General features: G+C 42.2%; 1 protein-coding gene across 1 annotated transcript in view; it reads right to left on the reverse strand.

Moving 5' to 3' along the window:
- LOC139263941 (adenylate cyclase type 1-like) overlaps positions 1-23,284 on the reverse strand; it is a 513,151-nt gene that overhangs the window by 157,636 nt on the left and 332,231 nt on the right. The window contains exons 12-14 of the mRNA XM_070880028.1: positions 20,873-20,962; positions 16,177-16,433; positions 15,433-15,556 (exon numbers count right to left, since the gene is read on the reverse strand). Of these exons, the coding sequence (XP_070736129.1) occupies positions 15,433-15,556; positions 16,177-16,433; positions 20,873-20,962 (471 nt within the window). The remainder of the gene's footprint in view (positions 1-15,432; positions 15,557-16,176; positions 16,434-20,872; positions 20,963-23,284) is intronic.

Here is a 23,284-nt window from a genome sequence, read left to right on the forward strand (position 1 = left end):
AATTTAATCTGCCATGTGTTTGCCAATTTCACAAGTTTGTCTGTGTTCTCCTGAAATCTGTTACTATCCTTCTCATTGCTTACTAGGTTTGAGGTATGAGGTTATGTCTTCCTTTTTTCCTTCAACGAGGAACCATTTTGGCACAGAATGAAATTGGCGGGCATTTTTCGGAAACTTATCGCCGAGCATTACTTTCCCCATGGGCTTAACGATGGAAAAAACTATTACCACCCGCCCACTTTTTTTGGGCGGAATCAGCAGGATGGACGAATTCAATGCCCATAATATCTCCCAGCGTTACTTTCCGCACAGAATTAACGCCGAGATTCAATATTAACGCCCGGCGACTGTTTTTTGTCGTAAAGATCATATTTACCCAAACTAGCGGCCATGGAGATCGGCCATCGTTAATTTCACCACCTCGCACACATTTTGCCCACAATATCGCTCGCTCAAAAAACTGCCCACAAAAAGTGGAACTAACTGGGACGAATCACAGCGTTGTGGACGCCATGCTGTAGATCACATGTCGCATCCTTTAAAAGGCTGCTGTGCTTCAACCTCGGCGAAGTTCGGATGTACTCTGCAGGTCGTTGGAGTTGATGTGAACATCTCTAAAAACATCTTGACCACACTGTGACCGATTGGAATTGAAGAGGTGTGTTGTCGGGACATTCCTTGTTTGTGAGCAATCGGTGGAAAACAGAGAACTGCTGCAATGGGACCTGTCCTTTCTCACCCTCTCTTGGTGACCAAATACATGCAGCAGACTCGATATCGCCGAAGGAACGCTGCACTGCATTATGTGCCAAATGAGCGAAGTGACAGACAGATGAGGAGGACCAGACGTTACACCCCCCGCAAGTACAGGGACAAACGGTCTTACCTCGACTTGCACAACACCACCTGCCTTCGGAGACTGCGCTTCCACAAAGAGGTTATCACTGAGGTATGCCAGCTCATAAGGCGAGATCTGTAGCCTGCCAGCACCATCAAAACTGCACTGTCTGTCGAGGTCAAAGTCACTGCGGCACTGTCATTCTATGCCTTGGGTTCTATTCAGGCCACAGTTGGAGATATTTGTGGACTTTCTCAGCATGCCACACATCGCTGCATTAGACAGGTCACTGAAGCCCTGTACGCATGCAGGAGGGACTTGATCAGTTTCCCTATGACCAGGAAGGCACAGAGTGAGAGGGCTCGAGGTTTCTCCAAAATTGCAAACTTCCCCAAGGTGCAGGGAGCAATAGACTGTACGCACATTGCGATGTGGGCACCTTTTCAGGATGCTGAGGTTTTCAGGAACCGCAAGAGATTCCACTCCCTAAATGCCCAGCTGGTTGTTGACAACCAGCAAATTATACAGGCTGTGAATGCTTAATTTCCGGGCAGCAACCATGATGCACACATCCTGCGTGACAGCACGGTATCTGACTTGTTTAACAATGAGCCACAAGGTCAATGCTGGATGCTTGGGGACAAAGGATATGGCCTCACCATCTGGTTGATGATCCCCCCTGCGTGACACCCACACTGAGGCAGAGAGGCGATACAACAATAGCCACAGAGCAACTCGCAATATCGTTGAGAAAACCACTGGAGTGCTGAAGCAGCGCTTCAGATGCCTGGACCACTCAGGAGGCGAGCTCCAATACCACCCTGAGCAGGTAAATCAATTCGTGGTGGTCTGCTCTGTGCTACACAACTTGGCTATCAGGAGGGGACAAGAATTGCTTGATGAGCCTGACAGTCCACCTCACCAGAGAGAGGAAGAGGAGGATGAGGAGGTGGATGCTGACATCGGGTCAGACAATCAGGCTGACGCAGAAGCCATGCCCCCGCTCCTCTGTAGACCGCATGAAAGGGTCCATGGTGACCATGATAGCTGCAAGAGCCTTATGTCAGGAGCTCATCAATGATCGCTTTGCCTGAAAGAACGTTGGTGTTATTTACAAGGCTGACGCACTGCTGGGTGTGCAGGTCATACATCAATGGTGGACATCACCTTGGTAACAGTTAAAGTTTTAGTTAATTGAAGTTAAGTGTGATTATACCCTTTGATGTTAAGGAATCACCAGCGTGTAATGGTGCAGCTATCTGAGCCAATGTGCTGCAAGGTTTTGTTGAATAAAAAACATTTAAACTGAACATCAATCTGAAATCATCAGTATTTCTGTACAGAGCCACCCCCCCCCCCCCACCACTTCTCCTCCCCACCTCTACCCCTTCCCCTCCTAACTCCAAGCTGTCTGGCCGAGGAGATCCTCAGGCAATGCTTCATTGGTGGGGAGGACGGGGTGGTGATGGCCGAAACGCTGCTTGGACAGAGACGGGAGAGGACGGCCCTGAGGTGGGAACGTGCTCCGAGCCATGAGCAAGTTGTTGCTGCTGGCACTCGTGTGGTTGGCAATGGGGGTGCGTCACCTTGGGGTGCAGTGCAGCGCTCCGGGACCACAGGGAGCCCTCTGCCAGCAATGTTCCTGGCTACCAGCTCCAGGGCTCCTCCATCCCTTCCATGTTATATGTTATTTGTTGGACAAAATTTCGGTGCCAACTATGTTCTTGGTGCTTAGTAGGCTTTTTGCTGCTAGTGAATCTTTGTCGTTCCTCCCACAACAGCCAAACAAGCACACACCACACCCACACACGCCTTCAATCCCTCTGATTCCCTCTCTGTCTCCTCTTCTGCGTATGTCATGGTGACCCTTGACCTCCAGAATCACGGGAATGGAGCATTGCCATACCATTGCTAAGGACAGCCACACTTTATGGCAAACGGTCAGAAAAATTTTACGCTACCGCCCATTTAATATCGCTCGCGGTCATGCCCATTTTCAAAAAGAAGAATGGGCAAGAAGCTGGCGATCTGAAAACCCTTTTATAATGCCATGCCGGAAATAACGCCCATTCTTGGGCGCTAATCTCAAAAATAGAGGTTCTAGCCCCAGGACTCTCAGCGATTTATAGATTAAACAGAATGGCTTCGAATTTCTGCTTGGTTACATTGGATTTTTTCGTGCAATTTACTCAAAATCGGCTAAACCAGCACAAAAGATTTGCATCCAGCGCAAATCGAGTTTCCATGATCTTTTGCGCTGGTTTAAAAAACATCCTGCTAGAAGTCTGCCAGGCCCACAAGTCTGGCCATGTCTCCAGACTGAATTAATCACCAATGGCGAGTTTCCGTTAATTGCGCTTGTTTGTAGGCCTTCAAGGAGGTTCTTAAAATAAAACTGGTTCCTCGAAGCGCAAGGACACTAATAGGCACGTTTTAAAAGTTTTTGAATATATAATTTTTAATTTACTAAAATACTGTAGAACAATGTAATTAGAAAACGGTTCTGTATAGTTTTTTTAAAGCAATTTTTAGTTATTTAAAATTGGGTTACTCTCAGGTGGACTGACATGCTGATTAAAATGCTTATTTTTTGTGATAAAACCATTTTCAGCTGTATTAATGAAACTGCACAGGATTACCGCTCTTAAATATATCAAGGAATATTTTTAAAGCAAATTTAAAAAAAGATTACTTTCTAAAACGCTGCTCGATTGCACAGGTTCATGGCAGATTTTATGTTTGACTAAATGTAAATGAGTTTCGTCGGAAACTTGAATAAAATCACTTCTCAGAACTAGTGCAATTTTGAGTGCAATTTGTGCCTGGATTGCCAATTGCGCCCAAAGCGGCAACTCCAAATCTATGGGCTGGAGTTTCGGCTTTTTGCGATTGCGCCCATTCGCGGCAAAATCAGAATCCCGTAAGCCATCTCTCCGGAGGCTAAGTTGGCAAAGTCAATCTGCTGACAGACAGGCAGACGCAGAACTGGACATGTTGGGACTGTCCAGGGAGAGCATCAGGCTCAACTGTCAGCTCCTTGATGTCCTGGATAGGATTCCCATGACCATCGAGAATTTCACTACGACCATAACGGAGGTAGGGTCGCACGTCGGTGCGAGCCGCAAAACCTGTGAGACCATCACTGCCCACACGAGGCTGGTGGCCTCCATCAGTGACACTGGAGACCCAGAGACTCTGCCGAGCAGCCTTTCCGAGTTCCCCAGTGTGCCACTCAGACCCACACCACCTGTGACTGGCGACGCTGTCACAAGTCAGGCCTTCCATGTCACAAGCTCATCCAGTGTCTCCCCAGAAGGCATCTCCAATGTCTCTCCCCGCAACACAGCAGTGCTCTGACAACGTTATTGTATGCTATCGTGGTGCCACTTTGGTTAAGAGGAGCAGGCGAGGGAGGGGGCTAAGTGTAAGGGGGAGGGGGAAGGAAAGCCAGTGGTAAAAGACAGTGGGGCAGGGGTGTTGGTTATAATGTTGTTATAGTTTTTGTTGTTGTCTAATCACAGTTTAATCACAATTTATGTTATTTTGTTCAAACGTTTGCAAATTATGTTAACAAAGTTCTAAAAGTTTACAATGTTTCATAAATTCTTTTGTTCACCTTAACCATTCCTGTGTAGTGTCTCATTTGCAGAATAAGAGGGGGAATATTTAACATGCTGGAATCGAGTGGTCAGGCAACGTCAAACGTGCCATTCACTCTTCAAGCAAAGCGTTCAATTATGAGCTGCTGACATAAGACTTTTGCAGCGGTGAAATTTCCACGATGCCTTCCCTGTGGTTGTGGTGGGCGTGGTGGTGGCATGGTTTCCTCACCAGGCTCCTCTTCCTCGTCTTCCTCCTCCTCCTCCTCCCCCCTCCCGCCCCACTCTCTCCTGAGGTGGTTCTGCAATCCCCATTGGCAAATCCTGTCCCCTCATGATGGCTAAGTTGTGTAGCATGCAGCACATCACAATGAACTCAGAGACCTGCTGACTGGAGTATTGCAGGCAGCCTCCAGAGTGGTCCAGGCACTGTGCCTCAGAGAGCAGCAGGTATGAGCGCTGCTCCCTGTAAAGTCGTTGGGGGTAAGGCCTCCTCCCTATACATCTGCGACCTCTTCGATTATGTTCAAAATGATCATCAATAAGCCTTCTTGCATCTCGATGCCATATAAATATAACAGCCAGGAATAATGGCTGACATAGTATAGCCCCATCTTTTAAAATATCCTTAAATGTCCTTTAAAATAAACTATAAACTTCACACTGAAAAGTATGCAGTAACGCAGCGTTCTTCTCTGAATGTTTTTAATCACTCCGACTTTCTCCTCCGTTTCCAAGGTGGCGCCATTAGCGCTTGTTGTGCCCTGGGTGCCACTGGTTTGTGCTGATGGGTTCCAAGGTGGACGCTAAATCGGGCGAAATGGCCAAAAGTTCCGCCTGGGGCACTAGCACAGCAATGCACAACGATTTACGTCATCAAATCGGTGAAAACCGCGGGCGGGCGCTAAAGTTTAAAGCCGCTGCAAAACCATTGCCGAAAGTTCCGCCCAGGTGCAACATCTTGTGCGCCTCGTTTTGCACCAAAACAGTTGTTTTTGTGCCCTGCCCAGGTGCTAAATGGGGCGCAAATTAGCCGAAAATCCAGCCCTATGACTATTCACTGATAACATTTGAAAAAGGGTTTCTATCCTTCGTGCAAGCTTCATCTGGGTATTTTGGTTCATAACAAATATCGCCATCCAAATAATGCAGGGCCACACTTTACTATCAGACTCATCATCAATAAGAAGACATATTACACAGGCTTTGTATGATAAATATCCACAGCACCGATACTACAGTACTTTAGAAATGTATCTGATAGGTTTCAATAAATTGTATATTGTGTTTTACAATCTGTTTATCAAAATTATAACATTTCTGCATTACAAATCTAAAACCAATTTATTCATGTAATAGGACACATAACATTGTGAAAATTGCTGAATAATAAAAATGTCTTAAGTGCTGAGTGCCCCAAGTGAGTTGTTTTCCATATACAGTCCTTCCCTCAAACCCAGTGTACACACCTCTGCCCCATCTATTTATATTCATTTCAATATTTTTTAAACAGTTATCATTTCCTTTCTCAATACTCCAAATATTGTAAATACTTAAAAGTGATTACAGTTTACAAAAAAACCTCATCTATTAGTTTTTCTATGTTTGCACTATCAATAAGCTTCAGACAGCCACCATGCTATTATGTTCACTCCCACTCAATACTCAGAAAACAAGATGAAAACAGAAAAAGAAAGCACTTGATAGAAATAGTATTCAGGCACTTACTTAATGTGCTGAATAACATTTCATTAAAATGAAGGTGCACGGAGTACTTTTACATTCTGTCAAGTAACTCAATTTCAGTTTAAGATGTGTTCTCATTTGTCTTCTAGTGCTCCACTTCAAGTTAAGCCATTTTATTTCTCTCTCAGATTAGAAACCAATTTTAGGCAAGCCACAGGGAACACATCATCCTCTTTTAAAAAAAGAAAGGAGCATGTCTTGCTTTCTTAATTTTCATTTTACTCTTGATGAAGACTGTACAATGGTTTTAAATTCGAAAGGAGCCATCTGCATCGATGGTTACTTCATTGGCCACCTTAGGAGATGATGAGGGAAATAAAGGAGTACATTATGACAAGCAGTATAAAACATCCTCAATGGGTCCTATAATTAAAAAAGATCAAAGATATTATCTGATGTTTTTCCCTATTTTATGTAACAAGATGTGAAAAAAAAATTCAATTGAACAACAGCTCTAATATTCACCAGTGCTGTCTCTTATGTGGGAAACTTGGCAACTCCCAGTTTGTCACTGTGTATCTCTACATGTTCTTTATTTATGAAAGATTTTTTATTATCAAGGTAATAAATGTCAGTGCAGAGGAATTTTTTTCTTTTGTGTAACATCAGATATAGCACAGTGCAACGCCAACCCTTAAATTAACCTCAGAGAGAGCACCAATGTAATTTCTGCTGCCTGTTCAACCATCCTATTGTTTTCTTAGTGTAACCTTCAAATAGTAATCAATTGGGAGCATTTAATTCTGGGGACCTATGCATACTAGAAGCTTTGAAACCCATTTCACTTAGCATCTTTATACTCAGCTGACAGTAGAGACTTGTATGCCATCTGTGCAGGTTGAATTTGGATTCAAATGCCAGAGGTAAAAATGTCTGTGTTTGAAGGCACTACACCATTCATTTTTCCTGTTTTCAAACAATATGAATCTGCGCAAAAGCTACATTTCATACATAACTTACACATCTAGTTAATGGTGTATAAGCCTTTAATAACTTGTACTGCATTCGAAGACTTTATTTACTCATACAGTATGACCCTAAAAATGCACAATGCTATTTACGCCAGGGTTCCCCAGTTGTGGCAGGACTTCCATTGACTGATCACCTGCAGTCTTGACCCCATCAGAGAACGTGGGGTCAGCTAATTTACTGAAATACCCACTGGTGTTTCAGTAGCGCAACTCTCATATAACATGGGACTGCTTTGCCGGGGTGAGGGCTAGAAATTTGTTTGGCAGTCTTTAAAAAGGCTGGAAGCGGACACTGCAAGCAAGCTGATGGAGTAGCAGCAAAGTACTGAACATATTGCAAGACTGAGGTAACTGTCAGGTAAATGGCACAGATGGCTCACAAGACATTTTACGGTACGTTTGGAGCCTGTCATCAAGTGGAAAACTTGGCAGAGACTCCCATAGAAGGGAGTAAGGCACTGGAAGGAGGAAGAAAGGAAGAGCATAAAATGTTAATGAGGCTGATCATCAGACACATCGAGATGAAATGCAGCAAAGATGAAAGGGAGAGAGGGAGAAATGGGTGCCTGTTGTAGGTATTAGTCACCCTAGGGCAACGGCACCTGTAGGATAAGGTTAGAAATACACCTGTAGGCTAAGGTTAGAATTAAATATGTAACTTGTACCATAAAATGGCTACCAGTGAAGCCTCAAGGGATTTATGTTAGCTGAAATAGACCGCATTCCTGGAGACTAATACTTGTTGTTTCCCACACACAGGACCAGCAAGCAAGCTCTGCAGGTGTCTCTAATCAGCTAGGCCTCAGGACCAAATGTTCTAGTAACAATACGGCTCTGTAGCAGGATGGAGATAAGGAGGCTACCCAATGCCAGCATCCAAGGACAGTAAGATAAGAGAGGCCCAGGCCATGTTACAAGACACATGAGTCATCCCTAGCAACACACCCCTTAGCAACACATCTCTTGGCAACACATGAGCCACTTTACGTTTAGAGACTAACGCTATTGGTCTAATGTAACTGTAGTAAACTGTTGTATGTAACTGTAGTAAACTGTTGTAAAACATAAAAAGATCCATGAAACCCTTTGTTCAGCGGAGAGAAGCCTGGACTCAGTCTTGTGATTTCCTCCCCGCTGGCGTAAATAAAGGCCGCACTGGCGTTGGAACCGACTCTATGAGTGTTGAGTGATTCTTCTGATAAACACTAACACTAACAGTGGCGTCACGAACAGGATTTCGGGGTCGCTGGGCGCCCTTGGAAAAACCCGGGTGAGTATACAAAACGATTTTTAATTATAAAGGGTGCGGAAGGTGGATGCTGGTTGATCGACATGAGGAGATGGTCCAATATCTCAAACACCTAGCCTGAGCCTGAATTTATAGGATTTTAGTCCCACATGACGGTCAGGAATTAAGTAGGTGCCAGGAACACACTTGGACCGTGGGATTGTGATACTGAAAGGCATCTTCCGGACCCAGCAATGTAATTTGAAATATACCCCGGGGTAGAACCAAGCGGTGTACAGCGGCTAACGGAATCCAAACCTGTGAACAGGGTCGGACCAACGGGCAAGAGCGGTGGTAGGTAGTCATTAAGGTTAACGTAAGCACTGCGGGAATTGCTTAAACGCATTTTAAGAATTGTATAAGTCTGTGTAACAGCAGAACTTGTGACCTGACAGTAGCTAGGAGACGGTTTACTACAAGTTACGCTAGGTAGAAAGCGGATCTCTCAGAGTAGATACCTAACGGATCTAGTCCTACCCAGGAATGGCCATGAAAGCAAGTAAACTCGAGTGGGGATCAGAAGGGTCCCTTACCCACCATCTGGCGGAAAAGCAAAAGAAACTAATCGAGAAAATGATTAGAGCAGGGTGGGACCTGCCAGCAGCCCAACGGGAATGGTGGGTGAAGGAACGGAAAAACCAATACCGGTAGTCCACTACAAAAGTTACGTGAGGAATTATTTAGATAAAACTACGAATTCCCTGAAAGGTCATGGATCCAAAAATAGAGCCAGCCAAAACAAGAAGAGAGACTGTTGTAAATGTCTGATCGTTGAGTGAGAAGTGCCTGTGTGATTTTTGACTGCGGAATGAATTTTTTTATGTTTTCATGTTCCGAAAGCCTGGTTGGAAGAGGAATGCAAGTGTCTGTTTATTTTAGAAACAGAGTGAAAGTCTTTTTTAACCCTTTGTAGTGTTGTCCTGTATGTGGGAAGTTTTAAGACATTTTAAGTTAGAAACGCAGGTGTGGATTTATTCGGATGATAAGTTACGGAGCTAGGAAATGTACAAAGGATAGGTTTGTTGAGTAAAACATAATAAATACATGGTCCCGGTGGTTAAAAAAAAAGAATTTACTTGTCGAAAGAAAATGTGCAATGATTGATTACATTGGATTGAAAGACATAAATTTAGTCTCGGAATGAGATAAAGAATGCCTTTTAAGAAAGCCTCTAGCTCAAAACAAAAAAAAGGTTTTAAATAAAGATTGAAATTACAAAGTTTGAATTGGGATTTTGAGATATTCAGAGAAGGCACAGAAAATACTGAGGTGGATTAAAAAAAAAAAATTATTAAATTAAATCTGATCAGGTCAAACTTCTGGGTGAGTGGCGAGCTATCTGCGAAGGTGTAAAAGGGACTTTTGGAAAATGTTAAAAACAGCAAGCTTTAGTAACGACTTTGAAACTGGAGCATTTTAAGATAACGAAAAGCAGCCCTCAAACTCTCAAAGCTGGACTCCATTCCAGTTATGGAAAAAAAAAGAAAAAGATAAAGACGCCACTTTGAAAGTAAACGAATGATTTTAAATTATGAGAAAGTTTCAATGCAGTTTGAAAAGATTTTCCAAAATGGACAGTGTTTATCAAGAAAAATCCCGAACAGCCTAAACAAGCAGAAGGGTTTTGGAGATCTAAGCTATGCGAACTCAGCACAGAAAAAAAAAACTGGGAATTAGAGAATCTTACTGAATTCTTAAATTCTTATAGAAAATGGAACTGGCACAGAAGTTTAGATTTTGTGCTGAGAGAAAAATTTAAAAAAAACAAAATTGAATTTCAGTAAACAAAATTGCTATAGTATGTGTGGTTTCGTTTTAAATCAATTTAAAAAAAAAAAATTATTTGGCAAGTACTTGAATTAGAAATTAAGAAAACATTGGAGTTTACTCTAATGATTTATGCTGTTTAACGGATTCCTAATTTCTAAGCAAGTTTTGAAGGCACAAAGACTTTTTTTTTTCAGATGATTACATGAAGTCACGTAATGACATCAGGTCTTCTTACAAACCTGGAAAGGAGTTAACCCTTTCCATCGACAGCCGTTTTATACTGAACTTTATTAGTTTGGATTTCTGAATAGGAAAAAAAAAGACTCACCTAACAGAGGAAACAAAAATAAAAACAGAACTAGCTTATGTAATAATACTTGCCTGATACAATAAAGAAATTGAAGCGTTAAAAGCTAAGATAAACAGGCTGGAAGAGACGTTTTAAAAAAAAAAACGGGACTAGACGGATAGTGCAGTGCGCAGCCATAGCACCATCACCTATGGCAATAGAGCCAATGTACCCCACGGTGGGTAGGTGTAGTCCACAAACCCAACCTAACGGTAAGGCAGACAACGATGTTCGGAGGAATAGCTTTGGCCTTGGTCATAATAGGAGTTTGGGTAATATTTAAGTGGGTAAAGACACGGCGCACGCCCCACAGATTCAACTCGAAATGGTTCGATTATAACCTTGTGCTTCTGATTTCGCAGGGTGATAGGGATACTCGTAGAGCAAAACCTAACCCCTGGTGACGACCAGGCCGTCTGTTTAAAATTACAGATAATACCTACCAGAATGGGAATACGAACGGCACTCCTCGTAATATGGATAGCCCTGCGACAGGCACGTACCCTGGACGACACTGACGGATTGCAGCGCACTCAGGAAATAAACAACTACATGAACTATGGAGTCTTGTTTAATTTAACGGATGAAATGTGCATCCCAGCAGCCGAGGACTGGAGCAAGGACAGGACTTATTTTAATGCATGGTTACAAGTGAATCCTAATAAGAGCCGGGTATGTGTACAGTGCACCATGGGTATAAGGAGCAGCTGCATTAAACGGAGGGATGTCAAAGGGCCCGATGAATGTACTTTCGGCATAATTTGCGTGCCTCCGGGACAATCCCAGCAATCAGTCATCCGCAAAAAGGGAGTGGGGCTGTGTAGGTACTACAAGGAGGTGGGGGCGGCTGCAATATCATTGTATGTATGCTTCTCACCCCCTCTGACACCGCGCCCCATAAGAACCACTACATTGCTTGAGGAACTGCCTTGTCCCATAACTACTAAGGGACCAGAAAATGGGATTGTAATGTACAACGAAGGGGAATTATTGTATGATAATGGTAAACATGAAATTGTGCCTGTCCTGATCAATATTTCAGGCATCCAGATGCCGGAATACTGTACGGAACAGTCAAGGAAAATGTACAATATATTAAGTAAAGTTGTAATGCAGCAGGCTGCCGATGCAATGGGTGCCAGTAGATTCCGAGGACAGGGGTCAGCCCCCAGGATAAAGAGGGAACTAGTTAATGATATTGCTACCGTTTTCAATACAGGGACCTCCGTAGTAAACTTGATAGATATACAAGGGTTAAATGAGAGGGTGGAACAGCTTAGAGGAGTGATGAAGGGGTTATTAGGGAGGGTGGAGCAAAACCAGGAAGACCAAGCCAACCTAGGAAAGGAGGGTGCCGAAATCCAGTTGGATGGCATCTCAGTCCTGGAAGCTCACGCCAATACCATTAATCACCTCATTGATAGAGAAAAAGAAGATACAGGAAAGCAAAGACAGGGGCAACTCTGTCACGCTTATGGTCTGTGGATGGTGGGACAGATCCGCCACAATCTCGACCAGATCCAACGCGGGGAAGTACCCGATTGGATAGACAGTTCACATTTGGCTCAGTTGGCAAACCAGAGGGGGACTCTGGATAACTGTACTCTGAAGGGACTGACCCGAGTATACCCAGCAATTCCAGACTGCCAGATGGGAAGGAATACTGGGAAAGGGATAGTCCTGATGATCCCTATAGCCACGCCGGACTCAGGACCGTTCCCCCTGTACCAACTAGAGAATATCGGAGTAATACGGGAAAATCCGTTACTATCTGACCACCACCTCCGCCATTCGCCGAAACGATATACTTACTGGGATTTCCCAAACGGATTGCAAGCAAAGGGGGGGGATCACAGTATCCCTCACCCGATAGGCCGAGGTGAGCTAGACGAGTGCGGGTTTAACCGAACCGACGGGTGCGTACTAGAAATAGTGCCCGCACACAGGCACTTCGCGAGAGCAGGCTACGGAGGGAAGGGAAGATACTGCGTCTCTATCACAGAGCGTTCATACCAGTATAATGACCTGCAGTGCCCTATACCACAGCCAAACTTTTGCTTTACGCCACTACGACCTGTCACGATCGGGCAAGCACATATCACCCAGGTTAGGCGCCGGAAGCCCGAAGCTATTGATGTAACCGATCAGCTCCATGATCATTTGCAGGATTATGATGAGCCAGATCAGGTCCCTATCCCACATCTAACCGAAGTATTACGAGAATTGAGGCTCAGGGTGGGTCAATCCGTAAAGCTCTACCACCAACTGCAAACTAAAATCAAAGTACTGGAAGAAGATATCGAAATAGACTTACAAAGTCAGAGTTGGTAGAGAAAGGTCTGGGACTGGGGAATAAATGTGAACATCCATCCTTGGATTCGTATAATTTCACACATACTGGTCGGGATACAATTGATCTTAGCATTAACATGGGACATAATGGCCTGCCACATGCAGACACCATGCACAACGTAGAGGAACCCATGACCGGTCCCCAAATACTAAACAAGCCTATCTAATAAAAGAGAAGGAGGATTTGACCTTAGTCAATTTGATCTAAGCAACTGGGACTCCTGAAACCGCGTGACTGGCCAGCACGTTGAGGCAGGGAGTACCAGGCCGTGCACAAAATCTAACATAAGTAGGACGGTCGGTTAAAGGGGGACTAGGACCAGTCCCCTTACCGAAAGGAGGGAATTGTTGTAGGTATTAGGCACCCTAGGGCAACGGCACCTGTAGGATAAGGTTAGAAATGCACCTGTAGGATAAGGTTAGAATTAAATATGTAACTTGTACCATAAAATGGCTACCAGTGAAGCCTCAAGGGATTTATGTCAGCTGAAATCGATCGCATTCCTGGAGACTGATACTTGTTGTTTCCCACACACAGGACCAGCAAGCAAGCTCTGCAGGTGTCTCTAATCAGCTAGGCCTCAGGACCAAATGTTCTAGTAACAATATGGCTCTGTAGCAGGATGGAGATAAGGAGGCTACCCAATGCCAGCATCCAAGGACAGTAAGATAAGAGAGGCCCAGGCCATGTTACAAGACACATGAGTCATCCCTAGCAACACACCCCTTAGCAACACATCTCTTGGCAACACATGAGCCACTTTACGTTTAGAGACGAACGCTATTGGTCTAATGTAACTGTAGTAAACTGTTGTATGTAACTGTAGTAAACTGTTGTAAAACATATAAAGATCCATGAAACCCTTTGTTCAGCGGAGAGAAGCCTGGACTCAGTCTTGTAATTTCCTCCCCGCTGGCGTAAATAAAGGCCGCACTGGCGGTGGAACCGACTCTGGGTGTTGAGTGATTCTTCTGATAAACACTAACACTAACAGTGCCCAATACTGGAAGTCTCAGAAAAGTGTCTCATGCGCCATGTGGAAGAAGGTGCTAGTGGCACTAATTGCCACCTCACCTTCTGGATAGTCCTATCTCACAGTTCAGCCTTGTTATGATTCCAAATTGGATATATTTCTTCAGACTTCAGGCTCTAAAGTAAATCACTTCTGCCAGTTTCAGCTATTACTGGCAAAAATACATCTCTTTAAATATTTCTGTGTTGCCCCAGTGCAACATTGCTAGCATAGAGAGGGGGAAAAGCAAAGCTTCTGATGAAAGGTCATCATCCTGAAACATTAACTCTTTTTCTCTCTCTACAGATGCTGCCTGACCTGCTGAGTATTTCCAGCATTTTCTGTTTTTATTTCAGATTGACAACATCCGCAGATTGAGGCCCTTACTTTAAAATTGCAGCGGAAGTGATATTATGTAAAATATGAGTGCAATTAGGAATTATGCATGAATATAGAAAGTCATTCCTTTTTTTCTTTGAATTCATCAAACATTAAGGATCGGTGCAATGTTTATATGACACTACTCCCTCCTCCAGAAAAGTTTGAAACATGGATTATCTTATCGAAACGCATAAGATTATGAGGGGGCTTGACAAGGCAGAGAGGATGTTTCCACTGATGGGGAAGACTAGAACTAGAGGGCGTGACCTTAGAGTAAGGGGCTACCCATTTAAAACTGAGATGAGGAGAAATTTCTTCTCTCAGTGGGTTGTAAATCTGTGAAATTCGCTGCCTCACAGAGCTGTGGAAGCTGGGTCATTGAATAAATTTAAGACAAAAATAGACAGTTTCTTAAATGATAAGGGGATAAGGGATTATGGGGAGTGGGCAGGGAAGTGGAGCTGAGTCCATGATCAGATCAGCCATGATCTTATTGAATGGCAGAGCAGGTTCGAGGGGCCGAATGGCCTACTCCTGCTCCTATTTCTTATGTTCTTATGTTCTTATATTATCCAGAAAAAAGACTGAAATTTCTGATTGCAAAATCCAGTTCCAACTTCTACATGTCCCAATTCATTTTATATTAGGCTCAATACAAAACTGGTCATAGATCAATTACATTTATTTACAAAGGATTCTGTCCCAAAGCAAACCCATTGGTAAGAGCTGTACACACATTATTGCAACATATGTTTTCAATCCTATTCATTCATTGTTATCAACAAGGCCTCTCCCTTTAGGGATGCTGCATCTTTGACTGTGCTGCTCCTGTAAAACTGTCATCACAAAAATAATATAACACAGCACGTGTGTGAAAAACATTCAAGGAAGAAGTAAGATAACTGATCTCAGAATGGTTGAAAAGCTTCAAAGCAAAATAAAAATAAATATTCTGAAGTCTATTATGTCTGAGTTGTTATTTTTCTTTGATGCTGCTGTACATGTTTTTTTTTTCTATTTTACATTTCTAGCATTTGAGATATTCTCTTTATGAATAAGTTGAACTTCTTTCTCCCATTTTGTGTTTAGTTGAGTTCAAAAACACGTAACAGTTTTATAGCTTACCTGTATTGCCCAGAGGTAGTCTAAACGTAGCTTTAGATCCAATTGTCTGGAGTGAAGTGCAAGTGCACAAGAGAAAAGCAGGATTGCCAAAATAGATTCGTATCCTTTTATGTAAAATGAGCCTCTTCAGAAATGAACAGAACACAAAACAAATTTATTAGAACCTTTCAGTATTAATTACTTATCAAGTGAGAAATATATTCTAATATATACAAGAAATTAATACAGAATCATTGGATTTAGAAATAATGAATTAAGTTTACTTGGTTAAAATAAATTAAAGGATTCCATTTTCTGAATATATATCTAGATGGTATTAGAGCAGTAAACTAACCCTTGTACCAGCTTTATGGATTATTCTAGGAATTATAATCAGTGACATTATCAAGCCTATTTTTAAACGTAGCTGACTAACTTACACACAACAGCTGAGGGTTCTTTATGTAGTGAAAAATAAACATGTTTTTTAGTGAACAGCATTCGTGTTTTTCTTTTCCCTTAAACTTTAATAGTGTGGTGCTTTTACTTGCCCCAATACAAGTTTATATGGAATACGTAATAAAAAGCATTAATGTATCATCTTTTTAATAATTATTCATACCACAATCTAAACATTACTATTGCAGAACTAACTTAGGCACATTGATTTTTGAATTATAAAATTGGCAAACAGATCATCAGGACAAAGTTTCAAATATAAAATGCATCTAAATTGATAACATCTTGAAATATGTAAATACTTACCCCATTGCTCTTCTGTATCCACTAATCTCAAAAACTACTATATACAAAATAGTGACGATGAGGAGTAGGATCATTTTTGGTAATGAAGATATACGCAGGAATACTGCAAGACTTAGTGTTCCGACAACACAAGCAAGAAAAGCATAATGGGCTGCGTCACAGGGCAATTCAGTCATTGTTTTATTGAGTCCATCAGGGGAAACAATAACAATGGAGCTGCTCGAATTGGTAGTCCATAGCCAAGGCATGCAGCCAACCTGTGTAAAACACAATAAAGCAACAAAGTTTGCCAATTTGCCCTGAAAATTTCTGGGACAACTTGTATTGCAATTCTATAATAAAAATATGCACGCGACTGCTGCCACCAAATCAGAAGCGGACTGCGCATGCACGCTGCTGTTTCCTCACGGGAGTGGGTTCGTTCGAAATATAATTTTAAATACTGGAAGGGAGCGAGCTGGTTCAAAAATGCTGGGAGGAAGCAGGAAAAATGCTGGGAGGAAGCAGGAAAAATGCCGGGAGGGAGCAGGAAAAATGCTGGGAGGGAGCGGGTTGGTTCATAAATGTCAGGAGGGAATGGGAAAAATTTGGGGAGTGAGCGGGCTGCTTCAAAAAGGTTAGGAGGGAGCAGGAAAAATAAGAATGTAAGAAATAGGAGCAGGAGTAAGCCATTCGGCCCCTTGAGCCTGCTCCGCCATTCAATAAGATCATGGCTGATCTTCTACCTCAACTCCATTTTCCTGCTCTACTCCATCTCCCTTGATTCCCTTAATATCCAAAAATCTATAGATCTTTGTCTTGAATATACTCAAAGACTGAGCATCCACAGCCTGCTGGGATAGAAAATTCCAAAGATTCACCACCCTCTGAGTGAAGAAGATTCTCCTTATCTCAGTCCTAAATGGCCGATCCTTTACTCTGAGACTGTGACACCTGGTTCGAGACAGAGGAAACAACCTCCCTGCATCTACCCTGTCAAGCCCTGTAAGTATTTTGTATGTTTCAATGAGTTCACCTCTCATTCTTCTAAACTCTAGAGAATATAGGCCTAGTCTACTCAATCGCTCCTCATAGGACAATCCCCCCAGTCCCAGGAATCAGTCTGTTGAACCTGCACTGCATTCCCTCTATGGCAAGTATATCCTTCCTTAGGTAAGGAGATCAAAACTGTACACAATACTCTAGGTGTGATCTCACCAGGGCCCTATATAATTGCAATAAGATGTCTTTACTCAAATCCTCTTGTAATAAAGGCCAACATATCATTTGCTTTCTTAATTGTTTGCTGTACCTGCATGTTAATGTTCAGTAATTGGTGTACAAGGACACCCAGGTTCCTCTGAATACCAACATTTCGCAATCTCTCACCATTTAAACAATACTCTGCTTTTCTATTTTTGCTACCAAAGTGGATAATTTCACATTTCTCCACATTATGTTCCATTTGCCATGTTTTGTATTCCCTTGAAGCCTCTTTGCATCTTCCTCACAACTAACCCTCCCACTTAACTTTGTATCATCAACAAACTTGGATATATTATATTTGATCCCCTCATCCAAATCATTGATATAGATTGTGAATAGCTGGGGCCCAAGCACCAATCCTTGCGGCACTCCACTAGTTACAGCCTGCCAGCCTGAAAATGACCCGTTTATTCCTACACTCTGTTTTCTGTCCATTAACCAATCCTCAATCCATGCTAGTATATTACCCCCCAATCCCATGAACCCTAATTTGGTTTAATAACCTCTTGTGTGGTGCCTTCGGAAAATCCAAATACACCACATTCACTGGTTCCCCCTTATCGATTCTGCTAGTTACAACCTCAAAAAACTCTTAACAGATTTGTCAAACATGATTTCCTTTTCATAAATCTGTGTTGACTCTGCCCAATCCTATTATTCTTTTCTAAGTGCCCTGTTACCATGTCCTTAACAATAGATTCTAGCCATTTCCCTATTACTGATGTCAGGCTAACTGGTCTGTAGTTCCCCATTTTCTCTCTCGCTCCTTTCTTAAATACCGGGGTTATATTTGTTACCTTCCAATCTGCGGGAACTGTTCTAGAATCAATGGAATTTTGGAAGATGGCAACCAATGCATCCACTATCTCTATAGCCTAGGATGTAGGCCATCAGGTCCAGGGGATTTATCGGCTTTCAGTCCCATTAATTTCATCAGTACTATTTTTTTAACTAATAATAATTTCTTTCATTTTCTCTTACTCGCTAGACCCTTTGTTCTCCACTATTTCCAGGAGGTTTTTTGTGGCTTATTCCGTGAAGACAGACACAAAGTATTTGTTTAATTTCTCTGCCATTTCCTTATTCCCTACTATAATTTCTCCTGTCTCAGCCTATAAGGAACCCACATTTACTTTCACTAATCTTTTCCTTTTTTATACACATAAAGAAGCTTTTACCATCTGTTTTTATGTCTCTTGTTCATTTACTCGCATATTCTATTTTCCCTTTATTTATCAATTTCTTGATCCTCCATTGCCGAATTCTAAAATCCTCTGGCTTACTGCTCTTTTTGGCAACATTATAAGCCTCTTCCTGTGATCTAATACTATTTTTAACTTCTCTTGTTAGCCACGGTTGAACCACTTTTCCTGTGGGTTTTTTTGTGCCTTAAAGGAATGTATGTTTGTTGTAAATGGTGTAGTAATTCTTTAATGTTAGGAGGGAGTGGGAAAAATGTCAGGAGGGAGCAGGAAAATGTCGGGAGGGAGCAAGAAAAATGCTGGGAGGGAGTGGGCTGGGAGAGGCTGGTCTGTGAGGACAAATGCCAGTCAAAAAACGCGCCTTGGAAAAAAAATGAAGCTTCCGGTTCTTGATTAATGAACAGTATGCTTCCGGTCGTTGGAAGGAGTCACTCTGTAAAAATCTACTGTGTCTGTTTTATTCTGCCACATACTGTCCAAGTAGTCAAGTTGAAACATATCCACATAATATCTCCAGTAAGGAACACTGATTGTAATTTCATCAACCTTAAGTCAAAATATTCTTTATTAACATCTTCAGAACAATAAATATTTGCATTTATTTAGTGCCTTATCATACTGTTGAGATGTTTCAGAAAATGAATTACTTTTTGAAATGCAGTGACATTTGTTATGTAAGGAGACAGTGCAATAATTTTGTTCCTACAATATCCCACAAACACCTGTGATGGGCTGATCAGTTAATCAGGTTGTTTTTCTGGTTAAGGAAAGAATATTGGTCAGGACACTTTTCCTCAAATACTGCTCTTCTTCAAATGTTCCATGGAATCTTTAATATTTAATATTTACCTGAACAGGGAGGCAGCATCTTAACTCTGCTCCAGGATTCTCTGCCCCAGAGAGCTGTGGAGGCTGGGTCATTGAATATATTTAAGGCGGAGTTAGACAGATTTTTGAGCGATAAGGGAATAAAGGGTTATGGGGAGGTAAGTCCATGATTAGATCAGCCATGATCTTATTAAATGGTGGAGCAGGCTCGAGGGGTCAAATGGCCCAGTCCTGCTCCTATTTCTTGTGTTCTTATGTTAACTTAATGTCTCATGCGAAGGACACTGCTTCTCTAGAGCTATAACAATATTTTCCTACAATGTTACTCCCACTTTCTCCCTTTGTTCCTCTTCTCATGTAGACTATAAAACTTAAATATTGAGGAATTCTCAAATGAAACTTCTGTGGTAAAGAAATAACAAATGAATGTAGATTGCGCGCATGCAAAGATGGGGAAAAAGAACAATTCTAAAACATGGATGTTAATGATATATTAGTGTAGTTATTAAATTAAATGATGTTTAACAATGTAAAATTCAGGGTGCTGTATATCATGCCAACCTATATGGATGTCACTGATCTTTTGATTACCTCAAACAAGTGGTGATGTGAGACATTTCTGAGATGCTGTATTACAGGTCCTCCTGGATGAGATCACCCTGCGGCCTCAAAGAGAAGGCCACAAAAGCAGTCACCAGAGTCTGTAAGTATCTTTCTGTGTAATGGGGGTCCCACTTTGCCACAGTTCTGCCAGTGGAGATGGGACCCTAGAATTCTGGGGCCATTGCTGGGTTTAAGTTCCACTTGACGGTCTCTCCTTCAGAACGTCATGCCACTGGCCATTCGTCGTGCATGAGCTTCGAGTGTCAACACTCATTGTAAAGGCTCACACATTGCACTGGAACCTGATTCTGTCATCACATGACATCCATACAGGTGCAGTTCCGTTGTTCTCCCAGTGCCTTGGCCAACATTCCACCCTCACTCACTGAACACTTCCAGTAGGAGTACTGTATAGCAACTAGGAGCAGAAATTCTGGCTGATTTTTTCTTCTTTAACCTAAAGGGACTAAAACTAATTTTACCACTGCCCTGGCTGAGATCAGCTAATGTAATTGTGACTCGGGATTGAACCTAGGACACTCCTGGTCCGTATGGAAGAGACCTTTGAGCCACTAGGATGGACTCCCATCTATGGATAGTTATAAACAGCATCCAAAATACTGCTAATTCAAGAGAAATTTATGTGTACCCAAGCCTCAAATGAGAAAAATAGAAATCTGCAAAAGTAAAGCTGCTCAGATTTCAGAACATGATTTGCACTCATTGTCCAAAGCCATTCGATATTATGTTCATGCCACTTTCACTGCAGATATGCAATAGAAGTAATTAAAAGTTTAAATAGTATGACATTTGCTTACCACACATCCCTGGGCCACAGAATAAGTTAAGACCACTATGAAGACGCAGATAATGGTTCGAATTTGTATTGTTAGGCACCCTGGAAAACACTAAAGAGGTAATCAATTATATTTTGCTAAATAATACTTGAAATATTTGAAATGCATTGTTCCTACTTTACATTGATGATGTATTTGTGATATGTCAATTGTTACAAATGCAATTTTTTTCTGTTGCCTTTTAAGAGCATAGCATAAGAACAGCTGTAATCCATCACTCCCGGCACTCTGCAGGAAGCACTGATAGAAAGTAGGGCCTAGAACATTATAGTCCTGATTCTCTGACCTACACTCCCTACAAGTGTGGCTTCCCATTGGAAACACAAGATCACAGAACCACTCCTCAAGGCGAAGGAAGCTAAATATTTCACTTCAGAGAGAAGCTTCCATAGCTCCAGAAACTACCACTGTAGTTGACCTCAGAAATCAAACTTACCCTCAGAGAAATTAGCTTTTAATTAATCTTGGGATGTTATAGGTATGAAGGGACAGGCCAGTTACACATACTGCTGCCACTTAGCAGCAGAATAATACATTGCGCACTACATGATACAATACTCCTAGGGATAAGACAATATATTCTCTGGCTCATCATCACCAATGGACAGTAAATCCATTAGTGTATATTAATTAGGAAATGACTTGCGCTCCTGGCACTCACAGGCACATCTGTGCTGGACCAACTCACTGGATTCACTGTAGTCAACTCTTTTAAATAATTTTGTCAAGTTTTATTTGAAGGTAGTAAGTACTGAGTCAGCCTGGGAGGTGCGGCAGGAAATCACAAGTGCAGCTGCTCTTAAAGGCTCTTGCACTTAAAGAGGTACGGTACAGTTTTTGGTGGAGGATGACTATTGTGCCAAGGAAATTGTTCAGGAGCTGTAGGAAATGTTTTTGTAACTGAAGAAAGGCTGCAAGAGGTAGCATTCAGGGAAGTAACTAATTTTAAGGCATTGAGGAATCCTCCAACCAGAACGACTGTGCAATGAGCAGGACTTGAGGCAGTGCACACAGTAAATGCAGATTCCCACATCCATAATTCATGGGATTAAATCGACCAAATGTTCTCAGCACTGAGGAAGAATGTCAAGATAAGCTTCAGTAAATGCTGCCCACTTCAAGGAAAGGAATGGTTGCACTATGCATGCACCAAGTACTCAGCCCACAGTATGCTGCCACATCATCAGCAATGCAGTCTAGAAAACACTGGTTCCAACAATCACTAATACATCAGTAAAAGTGCAGCTCCAACTTGTCCGAGAAAGGCCAAGGCTTTCTTTCACTCACAGAACTTGTTAATTCACTCAAAAGCTACTTAATTGAGATAAAGGCCATTGAATGCTTCATACCAAGTGTTCATTTCAAATTGATCACATGCTAGGACCCCAACAATTAGTAACTATCAGCAGCTACATCTGCCCCTCTGCTGTAAGGAATGTGTGGCCTTGTTACTGTATGTAGAGGCATTGGCTTCATACCTTATGCTCACATATCCTCCCTTTCTCTTTGTGTAGGGGTACCCATAAATGAGGAAGCTGGTGCCAGGGAGGAGAAGCAATCAGACCCATCACGTGTGCACCCATTAAGTTTTCAGACCCACAAGTATTAGCACAAAAATACTGTACTCCTCTTGGGGAAATCAGATAGAGGGAATCATGGAACATCACCTAAAGTGTTTCAAAATGAATTGGCTCAATGCCCTGAAGAGGCACCAGCCACAGACATTCCAGTGAGCCACATTGTTACTGGCCCTATCAGCAGCTGCAGCAGCACTGAATTTTCCCCTTTTTCCAGAGGAAGACCACCTATGAGTACCAGGATGCCAGCAGGGATATAGAGCCGAAAATTGCGGCCTCTCCGGGTACGTATGGTGTGCGCACATACCCAAAGAGGCCTTGCAAATATCGGTTCTCGGCACACAATGTGCATGCGCCGAGAACCGGCACGAATCCCCACAGGAAGGACATTCGCAGGGCAGAGATTGGGCTATTTGCCCAACACTTGCCCAGCAAATGGCCTTCATACTCTTATGCCTGGTAAAAACAGGCCTTCTTTTACCAGAGTAAGAATTTTAAAACCTAGAAAAATTACATTTAATCACTCATTTTTATATTAAGAACCTTGTCCATTAAGGTAAGTTTATTTTTAACCCTATCAAAACATGTAAAAAAAAATTCAAAAAAATATTTATTTTTTTTAAACATTTAATTACATTCAGTTTCAATTAATTTTAAATATGCGAGGTGTTTTTTTTAATTTATTGTGTTGTGTTTCTAGTTTTTGAGGGGTTTCTTCTCATTGATGGTAATGGGAGCTCGTACAAACAGAGTTCCCATTGTTATCAATGAGAATACGAGATGTTCATTGGTGATC

The sequence above is a fragment of the Pristiophorus japonicus genome, chromosome 5 (genome assembly GCF_044704955.1).
Source record: "Pristiophorus japonicus isolate sPriJap1 chromosome 5, sPriJap1.hap1, whole genome shotgun sequence".
NCBI classification, from domain to species: Eukaryota; Metazoa; Chordata; class Chondrichthyes; family Pristiophoridae; genus Pristiophorus; species Pristiophorus japonicus.